This window comes from Calypte anna, chromosome 12, assembly GCF_003957555.1.
Source record: "Calypte anna isolate BGI_N300 chromosome 12, bCalAnn1_v1.p, whole genome shotgun sequence".
Taxonomy (NCBI): domain Eukaryota; kingdom Metazoa; phylum Chordata; class Aves; order Apodiformes; family Trochilidae; genus Calypte; species Calypte anna.
In genome coordinates, this window is record NC_044258.1 from 237,930 (window position 1) to 257,593 (window position 19,664).

The following is a 19,664-nucleotide window of genomic DNA, read 5'->3' on the forward strand; positions in this document are numbered from 1 at the left end:
GTTGGGGCCAGGTTAGAGGCGGGGTTGGGGGGCGGGGCCAGAGCGGCGCCATGGCGGAGAGCGGCGTGGTGCGCGTGCGGCACTGCGGCTCCGCCATCTTCTGCCGGCGCACGCCCCGGCACTGCCCCCTCTGCGGGCGCCCCCTACCGGCGGGGCTGAGCCAAGCCCCCCAGCGCCTCCCGAGCCCCCTGCGGGACACGGCCCCGCGCAGCCCCGCGCTCCTCATCACACCCACCCGAGGCACCTTCCTCAGGTACCGACCCGACCCGACCGAACCGAACCCAACCGACCAGCTCTGCGGGGGCACAGGGAGCGGCGGGTCTCAGCCGCACCTGGGGGCTTGGGAGGGTCCCGAGGGTTCCGGGGTGTTCGGGAGGACTCCCGGGGGATTCGGAGGTTCCCGGGGTGCTCGGGAGGGACCCGAGGGCTCCGGGGTGTTCGGGAGGGCTCCCGGGGTGTTCGGGAGGGCTCCGGGGTGTTCGGGAGGACTCCCGGGGGATTCGGAGGTTCCCGGGGTGCTCGGGAGGGTCCCCGCTCCGCACCCCCGCGGTGCCACTCGAGCTCCGGTGGTCGGTGCCGGCAGACCGAGCCCGTGTGGTCGGAACCGGCGTGTGTGGTTCGGCATCCCGTCCGGCCGGGCCCATGAGCTGCCGTTTCCCTTGCAGAGGATACGACGGGAATTCGGACCTCCACGTGGGAATCACCAACAGGAAGGGTAAAGCTGCGGGGGTCTCGGAACCAGCCCCTGCTCCTGAGGTCCACTCCGGTTCCGGTGAACGGCCCAGGCAGCAACAGCTCCTGGGGCTGCTGCAGGGGTCACCGCGAAAGAGTATCCCATAAAGATCAGAAGTTCTGGGATGTACGGATTTCTCTGGCCAAGGCTGTGCCCCTCTTCTCACTGCAGGGGGACAGCTGCCACCTCCTCCTGACCCAGGGAAATAAATCCCTAACTCCCTGCTAATGAAAAATCAGGAAAGTTGGACTTAAGCAGAGTTTTGGCTGGTTCTAAAAATACCCCTAGTGAAAAGCTAAACAAACAAAACAACCCCACCTGACAAATCCAGTCAGGTCCTTCTAGAGAAGCCCCACCCTGCCAGATCTCACTTCAGGTTTCTTTCATCTACAGAGGGTCAAACCCATGGGTTTAAGAAGCCTTAAGTTGATTTTTTTATCAGCAGACACCTGGGATGGCTCTGTGAAAATGAGGTTTTTGATAAAACTGAAGCTTCTCCTCTGCAGCCAGTCTGCAAAGGGATGGCAGGATGGGAAATCACTTAAAAAAAAAAACAAAAAAACAAAAAAACACACAAACAGAAGGAAAAGAAACAAACAAAAAAACCCCGATATGGTTGGTTTCTCCAGTGCCACCTGACAATCTGTTGCTCCTCATTTCCAGGTGTGGTTTATCATTACAACCAGGAGGGCATCCACAGATCTGAAACTGGCTGGGAACAGTGCATTAGCATCCCCCTGGTACAGCCAGACATGTTGGGGCTTCTGCAGCAGTGGGATCAGCTCCTAGAGGACTTTTCTGTGGGAGAGGCCTGGCTTCCTCACAGGTATGTTGTTTAGAAGCTGGGTGCCACAGGAGTTTTTTGTCTGGGATGGTAAGGACCCCACAAGGGTTGTGGTTCACTCAGAACCTTGCTCCTTTACATTTCTAACCAACCAGTCTGAACAACCCTGTCAGGTGAAGCTCCCTGACCTTGCTGAAGAGCAAAAGAGGGGTTTGAAATCCTGAGTTACAAACCCAGCTGCTGGAATATAAAAGCTCTAAAATGAAGGATCATTTGAGCAAAGTTTCCTTCAGCAGCAAAAGAATTTTGTGTGGCAAAACAGCTCAATGAAACATTCATGCTGCTGAGTACAAAAGTAGAGAAGTCCAGGTGCAGTTTAAGGAGTTATTTCTTCTACTTTTCAACAGCTTTTGGTGTATTTGTTGCTACAGGCTGACCACCCTGATGGTATTCTCGCCCAGCTTCTGTATCCAGCTGACTTCTTTGTTGTCCCTGATGAAAACACAGCCAGGCTCATTCCCAGCTCTCCCAACATTGCTTTGGAGAGTTAAATACAGCAAGACTTCCACAGGTTTTGAATCAAACCAGTATGCTCCAAGGAGAATGCTCAGTTCTTTGTAGCTTTCCTTGAAGCTGATGCCTGATGATGGTGTTAAAAGTTCCACACCATGTAAACAGGAGCTGCCACACCACCCAGGCAGCTCCTCAAGGAACACCAGCCCTTCAGCTGCTCATCAGGAACAAAAATGTAACCAGCAGCCTGGCCAGGCTTTGCAGACAACAGAGTTGATGAGCATGGATACCATACTTTATATTAAAAAAAACCCCAGCAAATCAAAAGCAGGTTATAGCAATCCTGCCTGAGCTTGATTATGAAGTTTCAGAGGGAACATGTTATCCCCCTGCTACTGGGAGATGAAATTGACCTAGAACAGAATTTGGAAAGCCAAGAGGATTTGTGTGATACTTGTAGAGTTCCTTAGGCCTGAACATTATTACTAAAATTAACCTGAAGTCAAAAAGGGCTTGGTAGCAGGTGGGTAAATGTGTGCATCTCTCCTGCAAGCTTTTCTTTGGTTTTCTCCCATCTGCCACCTCCTGACAAGTGACCTACTTTTTCCCAAACAAACCAGGGACCACTGCACTGCTGAAAATTGAACATTTTGGGTTTGTTTTTCAGGTGTTAAGTTAATGCCTCCATTTCCTTTTTTTCAATGGACAGGAACTGTGCTAAACTAATCCTGTAGCTCCTCTGGGTTCAGGCCAAGCCTATTTCTAATTTTCTTGATTGCTTTTCCTTTAGGGGAAGGATGGTCTGGAACAGCAGCCACAGCCACGACCAACAAAATTAGAAATTCCTGAGAGACACTGGGTTTTTGCTTGTCAGGATATAAACATGCTTCCCAAAAATTAAAAGGCTAACTGGAAGACACGTGGTAATGAGAGCTGTATAAGAGAATTTTTTGCATTATAAAAGATTCCCTGCAAACAGGAAAGAAAAATCCCTGCTCTGCTTAATCAGAGCCACTTCAGGGAGGCATTTGTGTGTGCAGACACTGAACACACACACTGCAGGACAATTTGTGTTTCTGTCCTTGAAGAAATACACTGGTTTTTGCAAATGGGAGTGTGACTGACACACTGTACAGCAACTCCATCAAGGTGTCAGTGAGAGAACTCAGCTGATTTTCAGAGAGCTTCCAAGTGAATGCCCCACACTGCAAGAAGCACACGTGGTGGCACAAAATTCACAGTGGTTTCCAAGAGGAAGAGGTTTCCAAGATGTTAAAAGTTAACAATACATGGAAGACCAAAGGTTGGCAAGGTAAAAGCCAAATTAAGTATAAAAAAATAAGAAACTCATTATTGTCAGGTCTGCAGCCTTCATTTTGTTTTTCATGCTCACAGTTTCCAGTATCCCTGGCTGGAAAGCACAGCTTGCCATGAAGAGAATCTATTTGAACACCAGCACTAAAGGAAGGTGACAGCAGTTCTTGCAGAGTGTGTGCTTCCTTACCCCACTCAGTAAAACATTCCTCATGCAGAGTAATTAACAGATTGGTGCCAGCTCTTCCTAATGAGCTGTTTTTTCCTAGGTATGAGGAGCAGGAGCACAACTGCTTCACGTTTGCACTGGGGTTCATCAACAGCATCCTGGCTGCACAAGGGAAAGAGCAGATGAGCAAGAGTGAGTTCACAGAGAAGTTTGTGATCCCACAGACCAGGAAAGCTTCCAAATACATCACTCTGCAGCAGCAGCTCACAGCAAATGAGTTCTACATCGTGCCCCTTCCTGAGGAAGAAAAGGTTGCTGAAAAGGATGTGTTGCTACACTGAAACACCTACAGCAGGAAAAAGGGAGCTTCAAAGTCTTGGTTTAAGGTTTCTGATCTACTGATGTGTTTAAAACCACGATCAGTGTGTTAACCTGCACCTTATGAAAGGACTGGGGGTCTGAACTGCTGTATTTGAATGCAACAACACTCTACACACTACAGGAAATTGCTGTGTGAACTCCTCACGTGGAAAACTTCCTATTTACACTTCCTCTCTGCTCTCTTCTGTCAAGACATTTAATATCAGAACTCATAACTGCTTTGTAATTAAGGGGTTTAACAAATCAACTGTGCTAACTTCAGCTGTAGCAAACCAAAATCTTTTTTTTTCCCATCACATTTGTTTCCTGATGGGTGAAAAGGAGAACTTGTGCTTGTATGCTGCTAAAATCCAAAGTCCATGACTTCATGCAGATACACTACATGCAAAGTTATTTTCCTTCAATTACTAAGAAATATACCAACAAATTAATTAATCTCCCTTGCCTGATATATTTCTTTTCCAGTTCTTCTTTATACTTTGCACATTCATTCCTCAAACCAAGACAGATGCTTTGTATTAAAATATAATAAACTAATGCCTGGATCTGTTAGGATTTGTAAGAAGCAACAGACTCCTCAGGATTTCTCTTTGAGTTTAAACTTGAGAATTAGACAAAAATAAGTTAAAAGAAATAAAAAAGATCCTCCAGCAGCACCTTTTTACCTATTGCACATTCCATGTCAGTGTATGCTGAGGTTCAAATTCTGCAGTCTGGAATATTGTGCTATTTTACTTTATTCTAGTTTAAGAAAATCCAGTTTTTTTCCCTTCCTACTAATTTCTTCAAAGGAAGTTTGTTCTAATCTAGATGCAAGTCCTATTTTCTCAGAGATGGAGCTGTTATAATAAATGATTGAGGTTTTGTCCACATCTGGTTTATACTTTTTATGCACAAACTGCATTAATCCTGCTCCCCAGTACCACCTAACTGCATACACCACACTGCACGTGCTTCCCCCATCCATTTCCTTCCTAAATTCCTTCCATTTTCTTGCTAAATTCTGATTTACAGCTCCTTTAAAAGCACATTCAAAAGCCACAGCAGAGCAGAGAGGACAAGCTTGAAATGTGCTGTTCAGCTGCTTTAAGAGACATTCCCCCCCCACCACTCCTAGAGCAAGGCAGAATTCCTCAGCCAGGATCTGGCTTACAAAAAAGAAATTGTGGAATGCTGGCTGAGTCAATCAGAATCCAAAAATTGTATTTAACTGGTAAAATATAAATCCAATGACAAGTATCAGTGCTATGGTACAAGTACCTAGTGACAGAACTACTGAAGGATGAAGTAGCTACCTGCAGCTGGCAACAAAACACCCTCCCAGCTACAGCCAACACCTCTTCAGCTTGAAACGGCTCCTGTGCAATTCCCATTTTCATTTGACATCTTTCCAGCAGAAGCTGCATCCAGTGAAAGCAGAGACCAGAAGATCCTGTCTGACCAACCTGATCTCCTTTTATGATCGGGTGACTGCCTGGTGGATGAGGGGAAGGCTGTGGATGTGCTCTACCTGGACTTCAGCAAAGCCTTTGACACCGTCTCCCACAGCATCCTCCTGAAAAAGCTGTCAGCCCACAGCTTGGACAGGAGCACCCTGTGCTGGGTTAGGAACTGGCTGGAGGGCCGGGCCCAGAGAGTGGTGCTGAACGGGGCTGCATCAAAATGGTGGCCGGTCACTAGTGGTGTCCCCCAGGGATCAGTGTTGGGCCCAGTTCTGTTTAATATCTTTATAGAGGATTTAGATGAGGGGATTGAGTCCATCATCAGCAAACTTGCTGATGATACTAAGTTGGGGGGGAGTGTGGATCAGCTGGAAGGCAGGAGGGCTCTGCAGAGGGACCTGGACAGACTGGAGAGTTGGGATGATCCCAATGGGATGAGGTTCAACACGGCCAAGTGCTGGGTCCTGCACTTTGGCCACAACAGCCCCATGGGGAGCTCCAGGCTGGGCACAGAGTGGCAGAAAGGGACCTGGGAGTCTGGATTGCCAGGAAGCTGAAGAGGAGCCAGCAGTGTGCCCAGGTGGCCAAGAAGGCCAATGGCATCCTGGGCTGGCTCAGGAACAGCGTGGCCAGCAGGTCCAGGGAAGGGATTCTGCCCCTGTGCTCAGCCCTGGTGAGGCCACAGCTTGAGTCCTGTGTCCAGTTCTGGGCCCCTCAGCCCCTCAGGAAGGAGACTGAGGTGCTGGAGCAGGTCCAGAGAAGAGCAAGGAGGCTCTGAAGGGATCCAGCAGAATTCCTGTGAGGAAGGGCTGAGGGAGCTGGGGGTGTTGAGGCTGGAGAAGAGGAGGCTCAGGGGAGACCTCATCACTCTCTGCAACTCCCTGAAAGGAGGTTGGAGCCAGGGGGGGGTTGGGCTCTTTTCCCAGGCAACTCTCAGCAAGACAAGAGGGCAGGGTCTCAAGTTGTGCCAGGGGAGGTTTAGGTTGGAGATGAGAAAGAATTTCTTTCTGGAGAGGGTGATCAGGCATTGGAATGGGCTGCCCAGGGAAGTAGTGGATTCTCCGTGTCTGGAGATATTTAAAAAGAGACTGGATGTGGCACTGAGTGCCATGGTCTAGCAACCGCATCGAGTTCAAGGGTTGGACTTGATGATCTCTGAGGTCCCTTCCAACCCAGCCAATTCTATGATCTCCCCCTTCTAGCTGTGTGGAATTTCCAGGGCATCTGCACAGGGTGGTGGGAGCAGTCCCAAGTTGATGTAATTTTTACTGTCCTTTGCCAATTTTTCTGCAAGCGGGAGGCAAAGAGGCAAACCCCTTTTTACAGAGAATGAAAACAGCACAAAAAACCCAACAGGGTGTCACTGTCCCCAGCTATAATGTATCCTCCTCAAAACATTGGGAGGGAATAAAAATCTTAACAGCTCAGTGAAGCAAGGGAGCCTTTTGTTCAAAGACTAAGGTGCAACTGAAATGCCAGAATTTAAAGCATAAAAACTTAAACTGCAGTGTAATTGGTACTGAAAACCTTCTGGGTCCACTTGAAAGGCAGCTGAACACCTGCTGGGTTGGTTGGTTTGGTTTCCAAACGTGGCTTAGCAATAGCAAACATGTCCTATATGTAGGAACCTGCAATCTAGATAATTAAGTCTTACCAAAAAGTCAGAAAACAGCAGGTGCCCAGCACTGGCCTGTGCCTCACTCACATGAAGTGCAGAGGTGTCCCCCAGGCTGTTTTACAAACATTCAGGGCAAAGAGAGCTTGCAAAGGTGCTCAGACCCCAGAATTCATGTAAATCCTTGCTTGTTCTGGAAAGAGTTCCTCAAATCTGAGCAGTGCTTGTTCCAGGGTCTAGGCACCTAACAGCAAGTGTTACAATGCTCACTAATGCCACAACCTGATCTCTCCCCAAATCTTAAGTGTGTGCAACTTCATCCAGGCTATGAACTCAGGTTTTGGTGGAAGAATAATGGCATCCCATAGGTTATTTGACTCACTGTAATTACTTCTGGCCTTTAACTAGTTTTAGCTACCCAAAAACTAGCAGTAAACTTGAGGCCCCACAAGTTTAAGTCCTTCTTTCTGAAGAAATGTAGGACTCTGCAAAGTTAGCTTCACAATTCCCATGTTCAGCTCTGAAGAATCTGTGAGGTATTCCCAGAAAACTATGATCCCTCAGTGCTTTGGCTTTCAAGCAGACCCTCAGGACTGCCTGTCATCTGCATCTGTCACAGTATTAAGAATACCACTACAAGCCACTGCTCTCTAGCTACCACTCAAAGATGTTGAGGCAACAAACAAATATTTTAAATTGGGGAACAGCTTTAATCCCCCCCCTTTTTATGCGTTATTGTAGTTCAGTTGTTTTTCAACACACCATTCTCTCCAGTCAGCAGGATATCCCTCATTTTAAATGGCATTTTGTACATACCAAGTGAATATGCTGACAGAAATTGTTCTCAGGCAATGGTTCATCATGAGATGATCAGGTGGAACCCCAAGATGCAGTTCTGAAACAAGGAAGCTCTTCCCATGCAGTCAGCTAAAACTCCTCTTGCTCGCTGCGCTCACGGGAAGAAACCCAACGACTCACAATCAGCTCCTGAAAGCAACACCAACAATCCTGGGGTAACAACCACCACAGGTTGGGTTGTTTCAGTGAGGGAGGGGGACTAAGCCTTCAGCACACTGATGTGTGCTGTGTGACAACTGAGAAATTCAAGTAGATGACGAGGTTTGTTCCCAGTCATCTGGCCTCTCACATGTTTTTCTTCCCTCATTTTAAAATACACATTAACCTTCCAGGCTCCACAGGCAGGCAAATGCTTACATTAACAGTAGCAGCAACACTGACATTTAGAGGATCTGAAGTCTTTAATCAGTCTGTAATGCACTTTTCATGCCTTGGGGCACAAAGGAACTGGAGTTTTTTTACTGGAAATTGCATGCAAAAAGCAAGGCACGGTAAAGAGCAAGCAACAGTTCCAGAGGGCTCTTAAAGTCCAGCTGCCCCAAAGCAAAACCACAGAAACAAGAGAGAAAAGTAACTACTCACCTGAACCTTAATTCTTTTCATACATTCTGGTGTTGACATCTCTTCTTCTGTCATGTCAGATGGTCTAATCAAATAGCAAAGCATCAGTTCCTGTTGGTAAACAACAAAAGAAGTGAATTTCAACAGATTTCTTTCTACACAAGTTTTAGAGGACTCAGAAATGCAAACCAAGTTGGGGAGGGCTGTAAAATTATCTCATTTTTCTTATCAAAGCATAATAGTGCTGTCAGATAAATTAGAATTTTAACACAGCACCTGAGCACCATGGCTCTGAGTGCAGAAACACCACGTGAGGAGGATCTACCACAGAGAAAACCTTTAGGGAGCTTCCAGTTTCATTGCTCAAAAAAAAATCCTAGTAGAGAGCTTTAAAAACAGAAGTGCCACACAGAAGTGTCCACTGGGGCTTTTTTCTCTTCTTCACACTACTTTTAACATTTCTATAGGCAACAGAACTTGAATCAGCTTCTTCCAAAATTCATCTGGATATTGACAAAAGACACTTGCTTGCTTACTGACAACTCAACCAGTTCTTCAGCACATCAGAAACAGAAGGATTCTCTTTCCAACCTCACTCCAACTCCCTGTGCTCTGGAACTAAACTGTAAATTTATCATTTTAAAGCTCCTTTAAAACCAGCATTTTATTCTTACCTTAGAAGCATTAGCAGTTGTTCTGTTCAGCCCAGCCAAGGACTTCCAGCTGAGTGGTCTGCGAAGAGAACCTTCAAAATTATCATCAACTAATTCAGCAAGGACAGAGTAACTGGGAAACAAAGCAGATAAGGCAATTCACAGAAAGAACACTACCACCTTAGGAAGGTCAGGAAACTTAAAAATTAGAACCTAAAAACTGGAGGTAAACAATATGTCAGCATGCAGTAAGCAAGTTGGGAAACTTAAGTCTCTTTCTACTAAGCAAAGAGCAGAAAAGATGATGTTGTAAATAAGCTTGTGGGCACTTTCTCTCCCCACTGATGGTGGCAACATTCTCTTATTAATGCCAGTCTGACATTTATAGTATAAACTTCTTATTTTAAAGTTTAATCTGCCTAACTAGCGAAAAAAGACAATTATTGTCCCTTAAAAGTTCTCCCAAATTGCATAAATCATCTATACCATACATTTTTTAAAAGTCAGTATAACCAAATCAAGTTATTTTCCTGAGTGCATTCATTATGAGTGCTGAATATGCTCACTGCAGCTTTTAGTGTTTACTGGTGTTATGTGAATGCAGTGAAATTGTGCTATTTAGTACCTCTGATAAAAGAAATTTTCCCTTCCCAATATGAACATATCTGGCAAAAAGAGTGAATAGGTGCTTAGCCAGTGAAGATACTGAACTTGTGTAGGAGAAATTTACTGATTTGAAACCATGAAATCAGACAGAAACACAAGCTTCAAACCTTGCATGATAGAAGGGGGGGCCTTTTCTGTACAGCACTGAAATGAAAGAGAAATACCTTAGTCAGATCACCACGGCTTCCAGCTGAGTTTCATACTCAGGTCCATAAATATTTATTTCAAATATTGTCTAAGTTTTAATTACACAGACAAAACTTCAGCAAAACTTTTGAGTTTTGCTCAATTTGTCCCAGCAAGTGGAGAGGGAAGAGACAAAATCCCTTGGGAGCTGCAGGGTGACCCAGGGCAGGGAAATGGGAGGCAAAAGATAAAGAAGAAAAGATAAAGAAGATAAAGAAGAAAGGACACTTAGCAATTGCTGGGGGAAGATGTTTAAGACAGACTTTTTCCAGCAGCAGACTCCAGCTTTTAACACTGTGTTAGCCAGTGAAGATACTGAACTTGTGTAGGAGAAATTTACTGATTTGAAACCATTTAAAAAAAATTTTACTGATTGAAACAACAGGAGTTGAGCCACTGGAGTACAAGATCACAATAAGCCATTGAATTTCTGTTCCAAGCAAGCATTTTCCTCAAGTTCTAGGGGAGGCATGGAGCACAAGTTATTCCATACCTCCCACCAGACTCACTGGAAGTTCTTTCTTAATGCAAGAGGACACAAGACTCACTGCAGCCTGACTGAGCTAAATGGTTGCATTTCCTTTCTCCTCTTTGTCATGAGCTTGTAAGCAGGGACTTTTGGAACAGCTCTTCTTACACTTGCTAGCACAGAGCCTGCCAGGAAAAGGATGAGCAGCACTTTATTCCAGTGACAACCATGATTTGCAAGTTATCCATTATGAGCAACTGCAGTAATATCAACCCCAAGAAGGTGCTGCCAAGGAACAAGAGGCTGGAGGAGCTCAGGAGTGAGGCAGAACTGCTAGCCTTAAGCTAACCCACTGCCTTTGTCTGGCATAAATCCAGAGGCAGGGATTTGCTAAACAAATAATTCAGGGCAGAACACAACTGAACAGAGAAGAAAGAAGCATCAATTTCACATATTCATCAGGTGATCAGTACCAAAATCCTGTCTACAACCCAGGGCACTAAGAACAGTGATGATCATAGAATCATAGAATTGGCTGGGTTGGAAGGGACCTCAGAGATCAAATGATGAGTTCAGCCAAGCCCTACACATGGATCTAAAGGGCTGGCTCACCACAGCCTCAAAAGAGTCAAATACACAGACCCCCCGATTATAAAATGGTGTCAGGAGCATTAGAACCCCTGCTGGTTTGTATGTATCCACTGACAGATCTCCCTTTCTATAAATTTTCCTGTAGGAACAGGTATTACTGCATTGGTTATGTTTATGTGAGCTCAATTAAGTTCTGGAATGACTCATCAAGGGCTTATGGACACTACCAGTTATTTCTGTAAGATGAAAAACCCTACCACTAACAAACAAAAAAGTGCCTCTCCCCTTCTCCTCCTGAAAAAGCTGTCAGCCCACAGCTTGGACAGGAGCACCCTGTGCTGGGTTAGGAACTGGCTGGAGGGCCGGGCCCAGAGAGTGGTGCTGAACGGGGCTGCATTAAAATGGTGGCCGGTCACTAGTGGTGTCCCCCAGGGATCAGTGTTGGGTCCAGTTCTGTTTAATATCTTTATAGAGGATTTAGATGAGGGGATTGAGTCCATCATCAGCAAATTTGCGGATGACACTAAGCTGGGGGGGAGTGTGGATCAGCTGGAAGGCAGGAGGGCTCTGCAGAGGGACCTGGACAGACTGGAGAGTTGGGATGATCCCAATGGGATGAGGTTCAACACGGCCAAGTGCCGGGTCCTGCACTTTGGCCACAACAACCCCATGGGGAGCTCCAGGCTGGGCACAGAGTGGCAGAAAGGGACCTGGGAGTCTGGATTGCCAGGAAGGTGACCATGAGCCAGCAGTGTGCCCAGGTGGCCAAGAAGGCCAATGGCATCCTGGGCTGGCTCAGGAACAGCGTGGCCAGCAGGTCCAGGGAAGGGATTCTGCCCCTGTGCTCAGCCCTGGTGAGGCCACAGCTTGAGTCCTGTGTCCAGTTCTGGGCCCCTCAGCCCCTCAGGAAGGAGATTGAGGTGCTGGAGCAGGTCCAGAGAAGAGCAAGGAGGCTGTGAAGGGATCCAGCAAAATTCCTGTGAGGAAGGGCTGAGGGAGCTGGGGGTGTTGAGGCTGGAGAAGAGGAGGCTCAGGGGAGACCTCATCACTCTCTCCAACTCCCTGAAAGGAGGTTGGAGCCAGGGGGGGGTTGGGCTCTGCTCCCAGGCAACTCTCAGCAAGACAAGAGGGCAGGGTCTCAAGTTGTGCCAGGGGAGGTTTAGGTTGGAGATGAGAAAGAATTTCTTTCTGGAGAGGGTGATCAGGCATTGGAATGGGCTGCCCAGGGAAGTAGTGGATTCTCCGTGTCTGGAGATCTTTCCAAAGAGCCTGGATGTGGCACTGAGTGCCATGGGCTGGGAACCACGGGGGGAGTGGATCAAGGGTTGGACTTGATGATCTCTGAGGTCCCTTCCAACCCAGCCAATTCTGTGATTCTGTGTTTCTCCTCCCCCAAAAAGCTCATACAGATGAAGAGTCTTAGCAGTAAGTTCAGCAGAAGCCCAGTTTCCATTGACTGGGATGAAAAAGAAGCTGCAGGGAGGTGAACTGGGATCTAGGTGCAACCCTGCTGTTCCAGAGACTGTTATCTTAACACTGCCACCGAAGGGACAGAGAAACTTGGGAAGAGAATTCCAGTGCAATCCTGTATTAATTAATAGCCTCATGAAGCAAAACCAGAGGTCTCCTCAGCTATTGCACATGGAAACATCCTGCTCCCCTCATTCCAACCCAAATTGCCAACTGTTCCCTGTTTTTGGAGGAAGGTACTCACAGAAATCAGTCCCATACTTCAGTCCAACCTTGGGGACCCAGCCCTTGCTGCGGAAGTAGTGATAGGCCATGTAAGTGGTTTTAAAGTTGGGTTTCACTTCACTGAAAAACTCCCACAGCTTCAAAATTGTCAGGGGCTCCTAAAAATCACAAACAAAGGTGGCCACATTCACAGCACAGCAGACACAGAATGCTGGGTGTAGTACAGCCTGACAGCCAAATAGCAAATACCACAGGTTCCTGCAGAGCCTGCAGTCCCTAAATATGAAGGCAGCAACATGTTGCTCCACTTCATGTGGGGTTTTTTTTTAGCATTTCCCATTTGGTCCCATAATGCCCTTGTTTAAATGAAAAGCTGATAAATCTCAAAACTAGAAGCACAGGTTTCAATTATTTTGTCATTACATTACCAGTAGCTTGATATACTTGTAGGTGAATGATTAAAAAACTCTGAGGAACTTTCCTGTTTCAAGAAAGACAGAGTATTCACCATATTATTCCTCTCATGCTTATTTCCCCCCTATTTCCTGCATAAGTTACATGAAAAACCTTTCTTGAAGACAGACTGTGCTTAGCTGTATTTGCCTTGGCAAACCAAATTTTCAGACCAATCTTTCATAAACAGAACTATCACAACTTGTGAGAAATACTTGCTAATTACTCTGTTTGCTATTTCCTCCTTCAGAATGAACAACATAAAATACTGCCATGGTCAATAACATTTTCAAACCCAAACATATCCAAATTAATGGTAAACCCCAGTAACCCAAAATTAATCAAATCACTTACCTCACCATAATAAATACTTAAACACCCCAGAGCATACACCAAGAAAAAAGCCTGAAAAAATAAACAGAATAAGTTCAGCTGGTAGCTAGATTCTTCCTGTAGTTTATATTCCATGCAAGAACAAAAACTCAAATTAATCTCACACAAGAATCCTAATGTCATAAAGACAGACAAGCTTCCTGAAGGTTTCCTTTGAGATTTGTCTTCATGATCTTTGTTTTTCCACAGACAAAATCTGTGCATGTGTTGTAGACTCCTGAAGGCGCTGTGTTCAAACTAACACAGAGGAATATATTCAGAAGCAGCACAGCTGAAGCAGGATTTATAGAAATGCTACAAGCCTGGTATTTCTAAGTCCACTGGATTAATTGTCAGTGGGATTATTCATTTAAAGGGAATGGAGTTGGGTCCTTCATGTTTTTTTAAACCACATTATGTTTTTATTGGAAGTTATTAAAAATAAGCTTCATGAATGAAACAATCCAACTCCTCAGGACACACAGGAGAACCCTGTACTTCAGAAATGGGTATTAAATTAAATTGTAACACAGATTAATGTTTGCTTTCCAGAATAAAAGTAAAGGCACTTGAACTGTACTTGAAACTTACCTCTTCCAAGCTGAGTTGTAAATATTCAAAAATCCTAAAGGGATTTTTCCTGCATACCAGTTTTTCCTTCTTGACAAGCTACAAGAAAAATTTACTGTGTTACTGTAACTTTAAACTGGAAAAAAGCCTGAATTCTGAAAAAAGCAGTGATTGTGTGATTTTTCTGTAAGATCAGGGACACTCTTTCTCCTTACATTTCCCTGTGCATGAGCAGAGTCATCTCCAGGACAGAAGCTGCCTTCTTCTTCCTCTTCCACCAGCACATATTCTGCAGTACACTCTCTTGACTTGCTCATGTCACCAGATCTTGGCTCAGTGCTCTCCTCCACCTCGCTGCCACGATGCACAGGATTCTGGCAAGCCCCTGTCGCACCCTCTTTCACCTCACCTTGCTCCTCTTCTTTCAAGCCACACATGGCCACAGGACCAGACTCTGGATCTCCTTCCAAAGAGGCTCTCTTAGAGCCCTCATTCTGATTTTCAGGCCTTGGAGCTACCACATTTCCACTCTCTGTAGCAGACTGTCTGGGAAATTCTGTATTTTCTGTGCTTGGGGCCATCCTGTTGCAGCTATTACTGGTTTGTTCTGCTCTGTCCTCTTCCAAAACTGGTGGCTCGAGAGGCTTTGTGTAATTTTCAAGAATTCTGGTTACTGAGCAGTCATCAAGTCCTTGCTGTTGCAAAACACTTTTAGCCCACTGAACATGATACTGGTACCTAGCAAGCAAACAAAATAAATGAGAATTCCAGCAGGCTACCTCCCTTAGTCAGCATCTTAAAAAGAAACATCTTAGAAAAACAAGATTCAGCACAATCCACACAACAAATCTACAAAATACAACCTGCACAGTGCAGGAGTCCAGGCAGCTGCAGGTGACCTTGTTGAACATCAAGATTCTGCAAGATTTGGCTTGGTTTTGCCCTTCATATTTCTGCCCCTCACCCAAGAGCCATGCACTGAGGGTTTCTGCTACACCATTTCAAGAAGCAAGAAGTTCACCAGGCAAAAAACTCTTTTCTCCCACTGAAGATTGAATTCCAAGCAAAACCATCTTGGTATCAGAGCCTGCACTATGAAAACATGCAACAAGGCTTTGTACACTGAGCTCTCATTTTATCTATTATACAGCTAACTACTGAGAACTTCAAAACTCTGTTTTATGCATCTTTGACACAACAATGGGATAGCAAAAAAACAAAACAAAACACAGCACAAACATCTTCACCTTAAACCACCTTTGGTTTTAACCAAAACCAACACATCTCTGAAAAGTAACAATAATCCCATCAGGCAGACAGCAGCTGAGAGCTGCAAATATTTCTGATATTTTTCAATTATTTTAATTTTTAGTGCCCCTAACATTATTTCTCCTTGGTAGACAACATTAATACGCAGCTGAAGACACTACTGCTCATTCCATGAAAGCTACAGGTGGGTGCACACTGTGTCCTTACTCACAGCCAGACAACTCCAGCACAATAACCTGGATGTCCCAACCCAAAATCCTAGCACAGCAATTACAGACCAGGTAATAAAGAACTGCAAAGACAATTAAATGCAACTTTCATCTGTCCACACAAAACCTGAGTCCCTCTGAAGTCTCCTAGTCAAGCTACATTAATTCAGCGTTGTATTTTTTGTTTTAAAAAAATGGACTCCTCTTCATCCTATGAGTTCATTGCCATATTTGGACTCAGACTGAGATAGATCCTGATGTACCTCCTGCAGCAATGTAATGACACTTCCAGTGATGCTCAAGCTGTATTTACTGGCACAAAAAGCAGCCTAACAGTGACAAGTGTCTCTGCAAACAGTAGTAACTAGTAGCAGCAGTAATATTGCTCCTTGTCTTACCTGAAGTTGAGGACTGAAGGAGCATACTTTTAAAATTTAAATTAAGTTTTTAAGAGTTAACAGAAGATTAAAGCAAACAGAGTAAATTTCACACTCTCACAGGCAGCTCATATACTACTCAGGTGGAATAAATATGCTTATAAAAAATTAAACTGTTTTGCTAAATGTAAAACTAACAGTATAAATAAAGACTATAAAAAATAATGATGTGCTATACAAGTTCAGGAGCTGCTTTAGCCCATACAGTAATTGTCAGGAAATGGGAAAGTTATTTTAAACAGCCTGCTTCAGGGACTTATCTTTCTTTTCATCACCTGTTTTATTATGCTTGATATTATTATGAGTTAATTATCCATATTACTTACTATGCATGCACTCCATCTTGGCTTCTATTCAGCAATTAATACCTGCAAGCTTACATCAAAAACCATACTGAATATCACCTACTCTAGTTTTACTAAGGTGATTTACAAATTAAACAGAAATAGAAACAAGTAATTAGCACTTATACAAACAACAATCTAAAAACCAGCAAGATAAAATAGAAAAGAATCTGTTTTACGAAAAACCCAAGAATAAATGGGCTAAATGGAATAAATTAATGTAAATTAACTTACTTTTTGGAAGAGATTATAGGCATGTTCATGTTATCACCTGTATAAAGACAAATCATACATTGTTTCAGCCATATAAAGATGTTTTCATGTGACTGTGATGTGGTACAGTTTACCCCAGTCTGAATTGTGCACAGAGTGGTCCCATTTGGATTCAAGATGGACACAGAACTAAGAAAGGGACAGAGGTCACAGCTTGCACCAGAGGAACAAATAAATGCACCGTTGTTCTCCAACCCACAAAAAGGTGATGACAGAGCATGATAAAATCCAGTGATGCCTACTGAGACCTCACTCTCATGGAATGACAATATTTCTACAACACAACCAAGAGCAGACCAGGTATGATTTGCTATAAGCAGTTTTAAAAATTCACATATCCTTGCCTCACAATTTCCTGGACACAGAAGAGTGATGTAGGTACAAAGAGGCCCAGTTTACCTTGCCACTTAGCAGCCAGGGAAGGATTTGAAATGCTGTATACTGGTCGACTTCTGGAAAGGATACCTTTGCCAAAATAGCCCTTCAAAGAAGAGGAAAAATTCTTATTAGGATCAGTCACCAGAAAAAAATTAACTTCTTTCCAAAGATAAAATGTTGACTGCCAAAAATCAGCTTAAAAAATAAGTGACATTCTGCAGCATTTAAGCTTGTTGCTTGGCCTCTGATAATTAATTCCATATTAAACACCTGCACTCAGAGATTTAACCAGTGGATGGTGCTGGTTTTTTCCTCCATGCTAAGTATTTCTCAGGCAACCTCTCCAAGCAGACTTTTGAAAGATTTAGAAGAAGGCACCTGTGCATTAATGCTGTTAAAATGCACAGTATATAAAGCTACTGCATAAGAATGGTGGTGAAATAATACTCAGACATAACAGACTCAATGCAGCTTATTATGCCCAGGAAGAAATTTTAAAAAAATATTTAAAAACTAACTCTGAAGTTAAAACACTTATACAATTTATAATTCTACAGGTCAGCAATTTATAAAAAATTAATATTCCAGCTTCCTGAGCTTTAAAAAAACAGCAAATCCCCTTGCAAGGTTGCAAAGAATGTTGAAAGGAGAAATTAACATGACATCTTTGCAGCTGTTTCTTAGCTCATGCCATCACTTCATTCCAAAATGCATTTGCTGGGATAAGAATGAAACACTTTTCACATTTGATACAGAACATGCATTTTGAGATGACTTCTGGAGAGAAGGGAGATGTGGAGAATTGCTGTGAGTCAGGGGAGAAGGAAAGCACGAGGGCAGCCAGATTTTTAGCAAGTGTTTATGCTTTACCTAGGTTTAAAACACTAAAAATCCTGTGCAAGCAGGGTAGGGCACCTTGTTATAAAGCTGTTCAATGTCTTCAGGGTTCCTGACAAGAACGTGGTTGTTGAGGATCTCAGCCTGGCACATTCTGAAGTCCTTGCCACCCACATCCACAGGAAAGGGAGCCACGTAGGTCTCAAAAACTCTTCTTTTCCTTCTCGGGGGATGAAAAACTGCTTCTGCCATTTCTTTATTTCACTGTTTCCTCCTTAAAAACCAGACAACAAAGCCTGTTAAAGTTTAGTTAAAGTTTACCACACGTTTCAGCAGCATTTCCTTCCCAGTAGAACCACAAACAAATCCTACTGCAACCAAACCCAAGTTTAGTTCTGGAACCGTGACACCAGACAAGCATCAGCAGCAATTTGCTGGTGTTACCTGATTTTAATCACTTTTTTCTGGGGCACTGCGCTTTCCCTGAAGAGCCGAGGGGGGGAAGGAGCTTCCAGCTCTAAGTTTAGCCCGGAAATTTCTGCTTTTTTTATGTTTCAAGAACGAAGCAGGAGAACGGGAATAGCAGAAACCACAGCACACGACTGCCGAAATCTAAACCGCTCCGAGTGCTCAGGGGAAGAGGTCCTGAGGCAGGAGCAGCGGTTTGGGAGGTTCTGGACCCTTTCAGAGGGCGATGGGCCCCGGTGACACCGCCAGACACACACCGGGCCGGGCGGAACAACCCCGAACCCCACGGATACAGCTCGGCAGCGGACCGGCCGCCGGCACAGCCCTTCTTCATGGCCTGCCACACACTCAGCCCTCACAGGGGGCCGGGGGATGACCGAACCGCCTGCCGGGATGACCGAACCGCCTGCCGGGATGACCGAACCACCCGCCCGGAAGCCGCGCAAGGAGGAAGGGGCCGGGACCAAGCCGGCTCTGCACGCCCACCCACGTAGCCACAGCCCACCCCCGGTGCCGGGGAGGGGAACGGGGTTCCCCGACGTGGTGCCAGCAGCCGGACCGGACCGGGCCTCTCGCCCGTCGCCATAACAACCGACACCCTACGCACCCGTCCCCGCCGCATGAGGAGTCCCGCGCCGCTAGGCCCCGCCCCCCGGGGAGAGGCGGCCGCGCGTGCGCAGGGCGGGAGGGGGCTCCGCCCATCCCGGTGGTGAGGGGACCCCGGGAGGCGGGAAGGGAGCTGAGGGGAGAGGGAAAAGGAGAGGGAGTGGAGCTGAGAGGAGGAGAGAGGGAAAGGGAGAGGGAAAGGGAATGGAGCTGAGAGGAGAGGGAAAGGGAAAGGGAATGGAGCTGAGGGGAGGAGAGAGGGAAAGGGAATGGAGCTGAGAGGAGAGGGAGAGGGAAAGGGAGAGGAAATGGAGCTGAGGGGAGAGGGAGCTGAGGGGAGGAGAGGGGGAAAGGGAGAGGGAATGAAGCTGAGGGGAAGAGAGAGGAGGAGAAATGGAGCTGAGGGAAGAGGGAATTGAACTGACGGGAGAGGGAGGAGAGGGAACAGAGCTGAGGGGAGAGGGAGAGGGGAGAGGAAATGGAGCTGAGGGGAGAGGGAGAGGAGAGGAGCGGGAACGGAGCTGAGGGAAAGGAGGGGGGTTGGAGCTGAGGAGAGGGAACGGAGCTGAGGGGAGGAGAGAGGAGGGGGAATGTAGCTGAGGGGAGAGGGGCAGAGGGGCGGGACGGGGCTGCATCCAGAGTCCGGGAGTGGCTTCCATCTGAGGGAGACCGCCCTCCTGCTGCGCTCCGAGGTGCCCTCAGCCGGCAAAGTGAGGGGTGCTGGTGACCAAAAGTAACGAAGTGAGAGAAAAAAGTAACCAAAAACCCCCACAAATTGAAATTTTGTGTGGAACCCCCCTCTGGAAATGAGTGCTGAG

The 19,664-nt window shown here is 45.7% G+C and overlaps 2 protein-coding genes across 8 annotated transcripts; one reads left to right on the forward strand and one right to left on the reverse strand.

Annotated features, from left to right (window-relative positions):
* Window positions 1-50: 50 nt before the first annotated feature.
* MKRN2OS (MKRN2 opposite strand) lies at window positions 51-4,327 on the forward strand. The gene is made up of 4 exons (XM_030458726.1): window positions 51-253; window positions 666-715; window positions 1,397-1,559; window positions 3,614-4,327. The coding sequence occupies exons 1-4, from the start codon at window positions 51-53 to the stop codon at window positions 3,852-3,854; spliced, it is 657 nt and encodes a 218-aa protein (XP_030314586.1). The 3' UTR covers window positions 3,855-4,327.
* A 3,318-nt stretch (window positions 4,328-7,645) lies between these two features.
* Window positions 7,646-18,925, reverse strand: TSEN2 (tRNA splicing endonuclease subunit 2). Of its 7 annotated transcripts, none has more exons than XM_030458375.1 (12): window positions 18,746-18,810; window positions 17,851-18,046; window positions 16,957-17,038; window positions 16,519-16,555; window positions 14,241-14,763; window positions 14,047-14,124; window positions 13,438-13,488; window positions 12,650-12,788; window positions 9,797-9,833; window positions 9,045-9,156; window positions 8,392-8,481; window positions 7,646-7,938 (listed from the first exon to the last, which is right to left on the reverse strand). In XM_030458375.1, the coding sequence occupies exons 2-12, from the start codon at window positions 18,022-18,024 to the stop codon at window positions 7,879-7,881; spliced, it is 1,383 nt and encodes a 460-aa protein (XP_030314235.1). In that variant the 5' UTR covers window positions 18,025-18,046; window positions 18,746-18,810; the 3' UTR covers window positions 7,646-7,878. The 7 variants fall into 7 exon arrangements, with proteins under 7 accessions (XP_030314235.1, XP_030314237.1, XP_030314236.1 ...); XM_030458377.1 differs by having other exon boundaries at window positions 18,727-18,786; XM_030458376.1 differs by lacking the exon at window positions 18,746-18,810 and adding an exon at window positions 18,600-18,665.
* Window positions 18,926-19,664: the final 739 nt, after the last annotated feature.

Bases quoted from the DNA above. Each gene is read 5' to 3' on its own strand.
- MKRN2OS (XM_030458726.1), top strand. From the start codon at position 51: ATGGCGGAGAGCGGCGTGGTGCGCGTGCGGCACTGCGGCTCCGCCATC. The intron at 716-1,396 runs GTAAAGCTGCGG...CCTCATTTCCAG, and splicing joins GGGAATCACCAACAGGAAGG to GTGTGGTTTATCATTACAAC. The intron at 1,560-3,613 runs GTATGTTGTTTA...GTTTTTTCCTAG, and splicing joins GAGGCCTGGCTTCCTCACAG to GTATGAGGAGCAGGAGCACA.
- TSEN2 (XM_030458375.1), bottom strand. From the start codon at position 18,024: ATGGCAGAAGCAGTTTTTCATCCCCCGAGAAGGAAAAGAAGAGTTTTT. The intron at 9,157-9,796 runs GTTTGAAGCTTG...TTTGTTTCCCAG, and splicing joins CCCCCCTTCTATCATGCAAG to TTACTCTGTCCTTGCTGAAT. The intron at 8,482-9,044 runs GTAAGAATAAAA...GTTTACCAACAG, and splicing joins CAACTGCTAATGCTTCTAAG to GAACTGATGCTTTGCTATTT.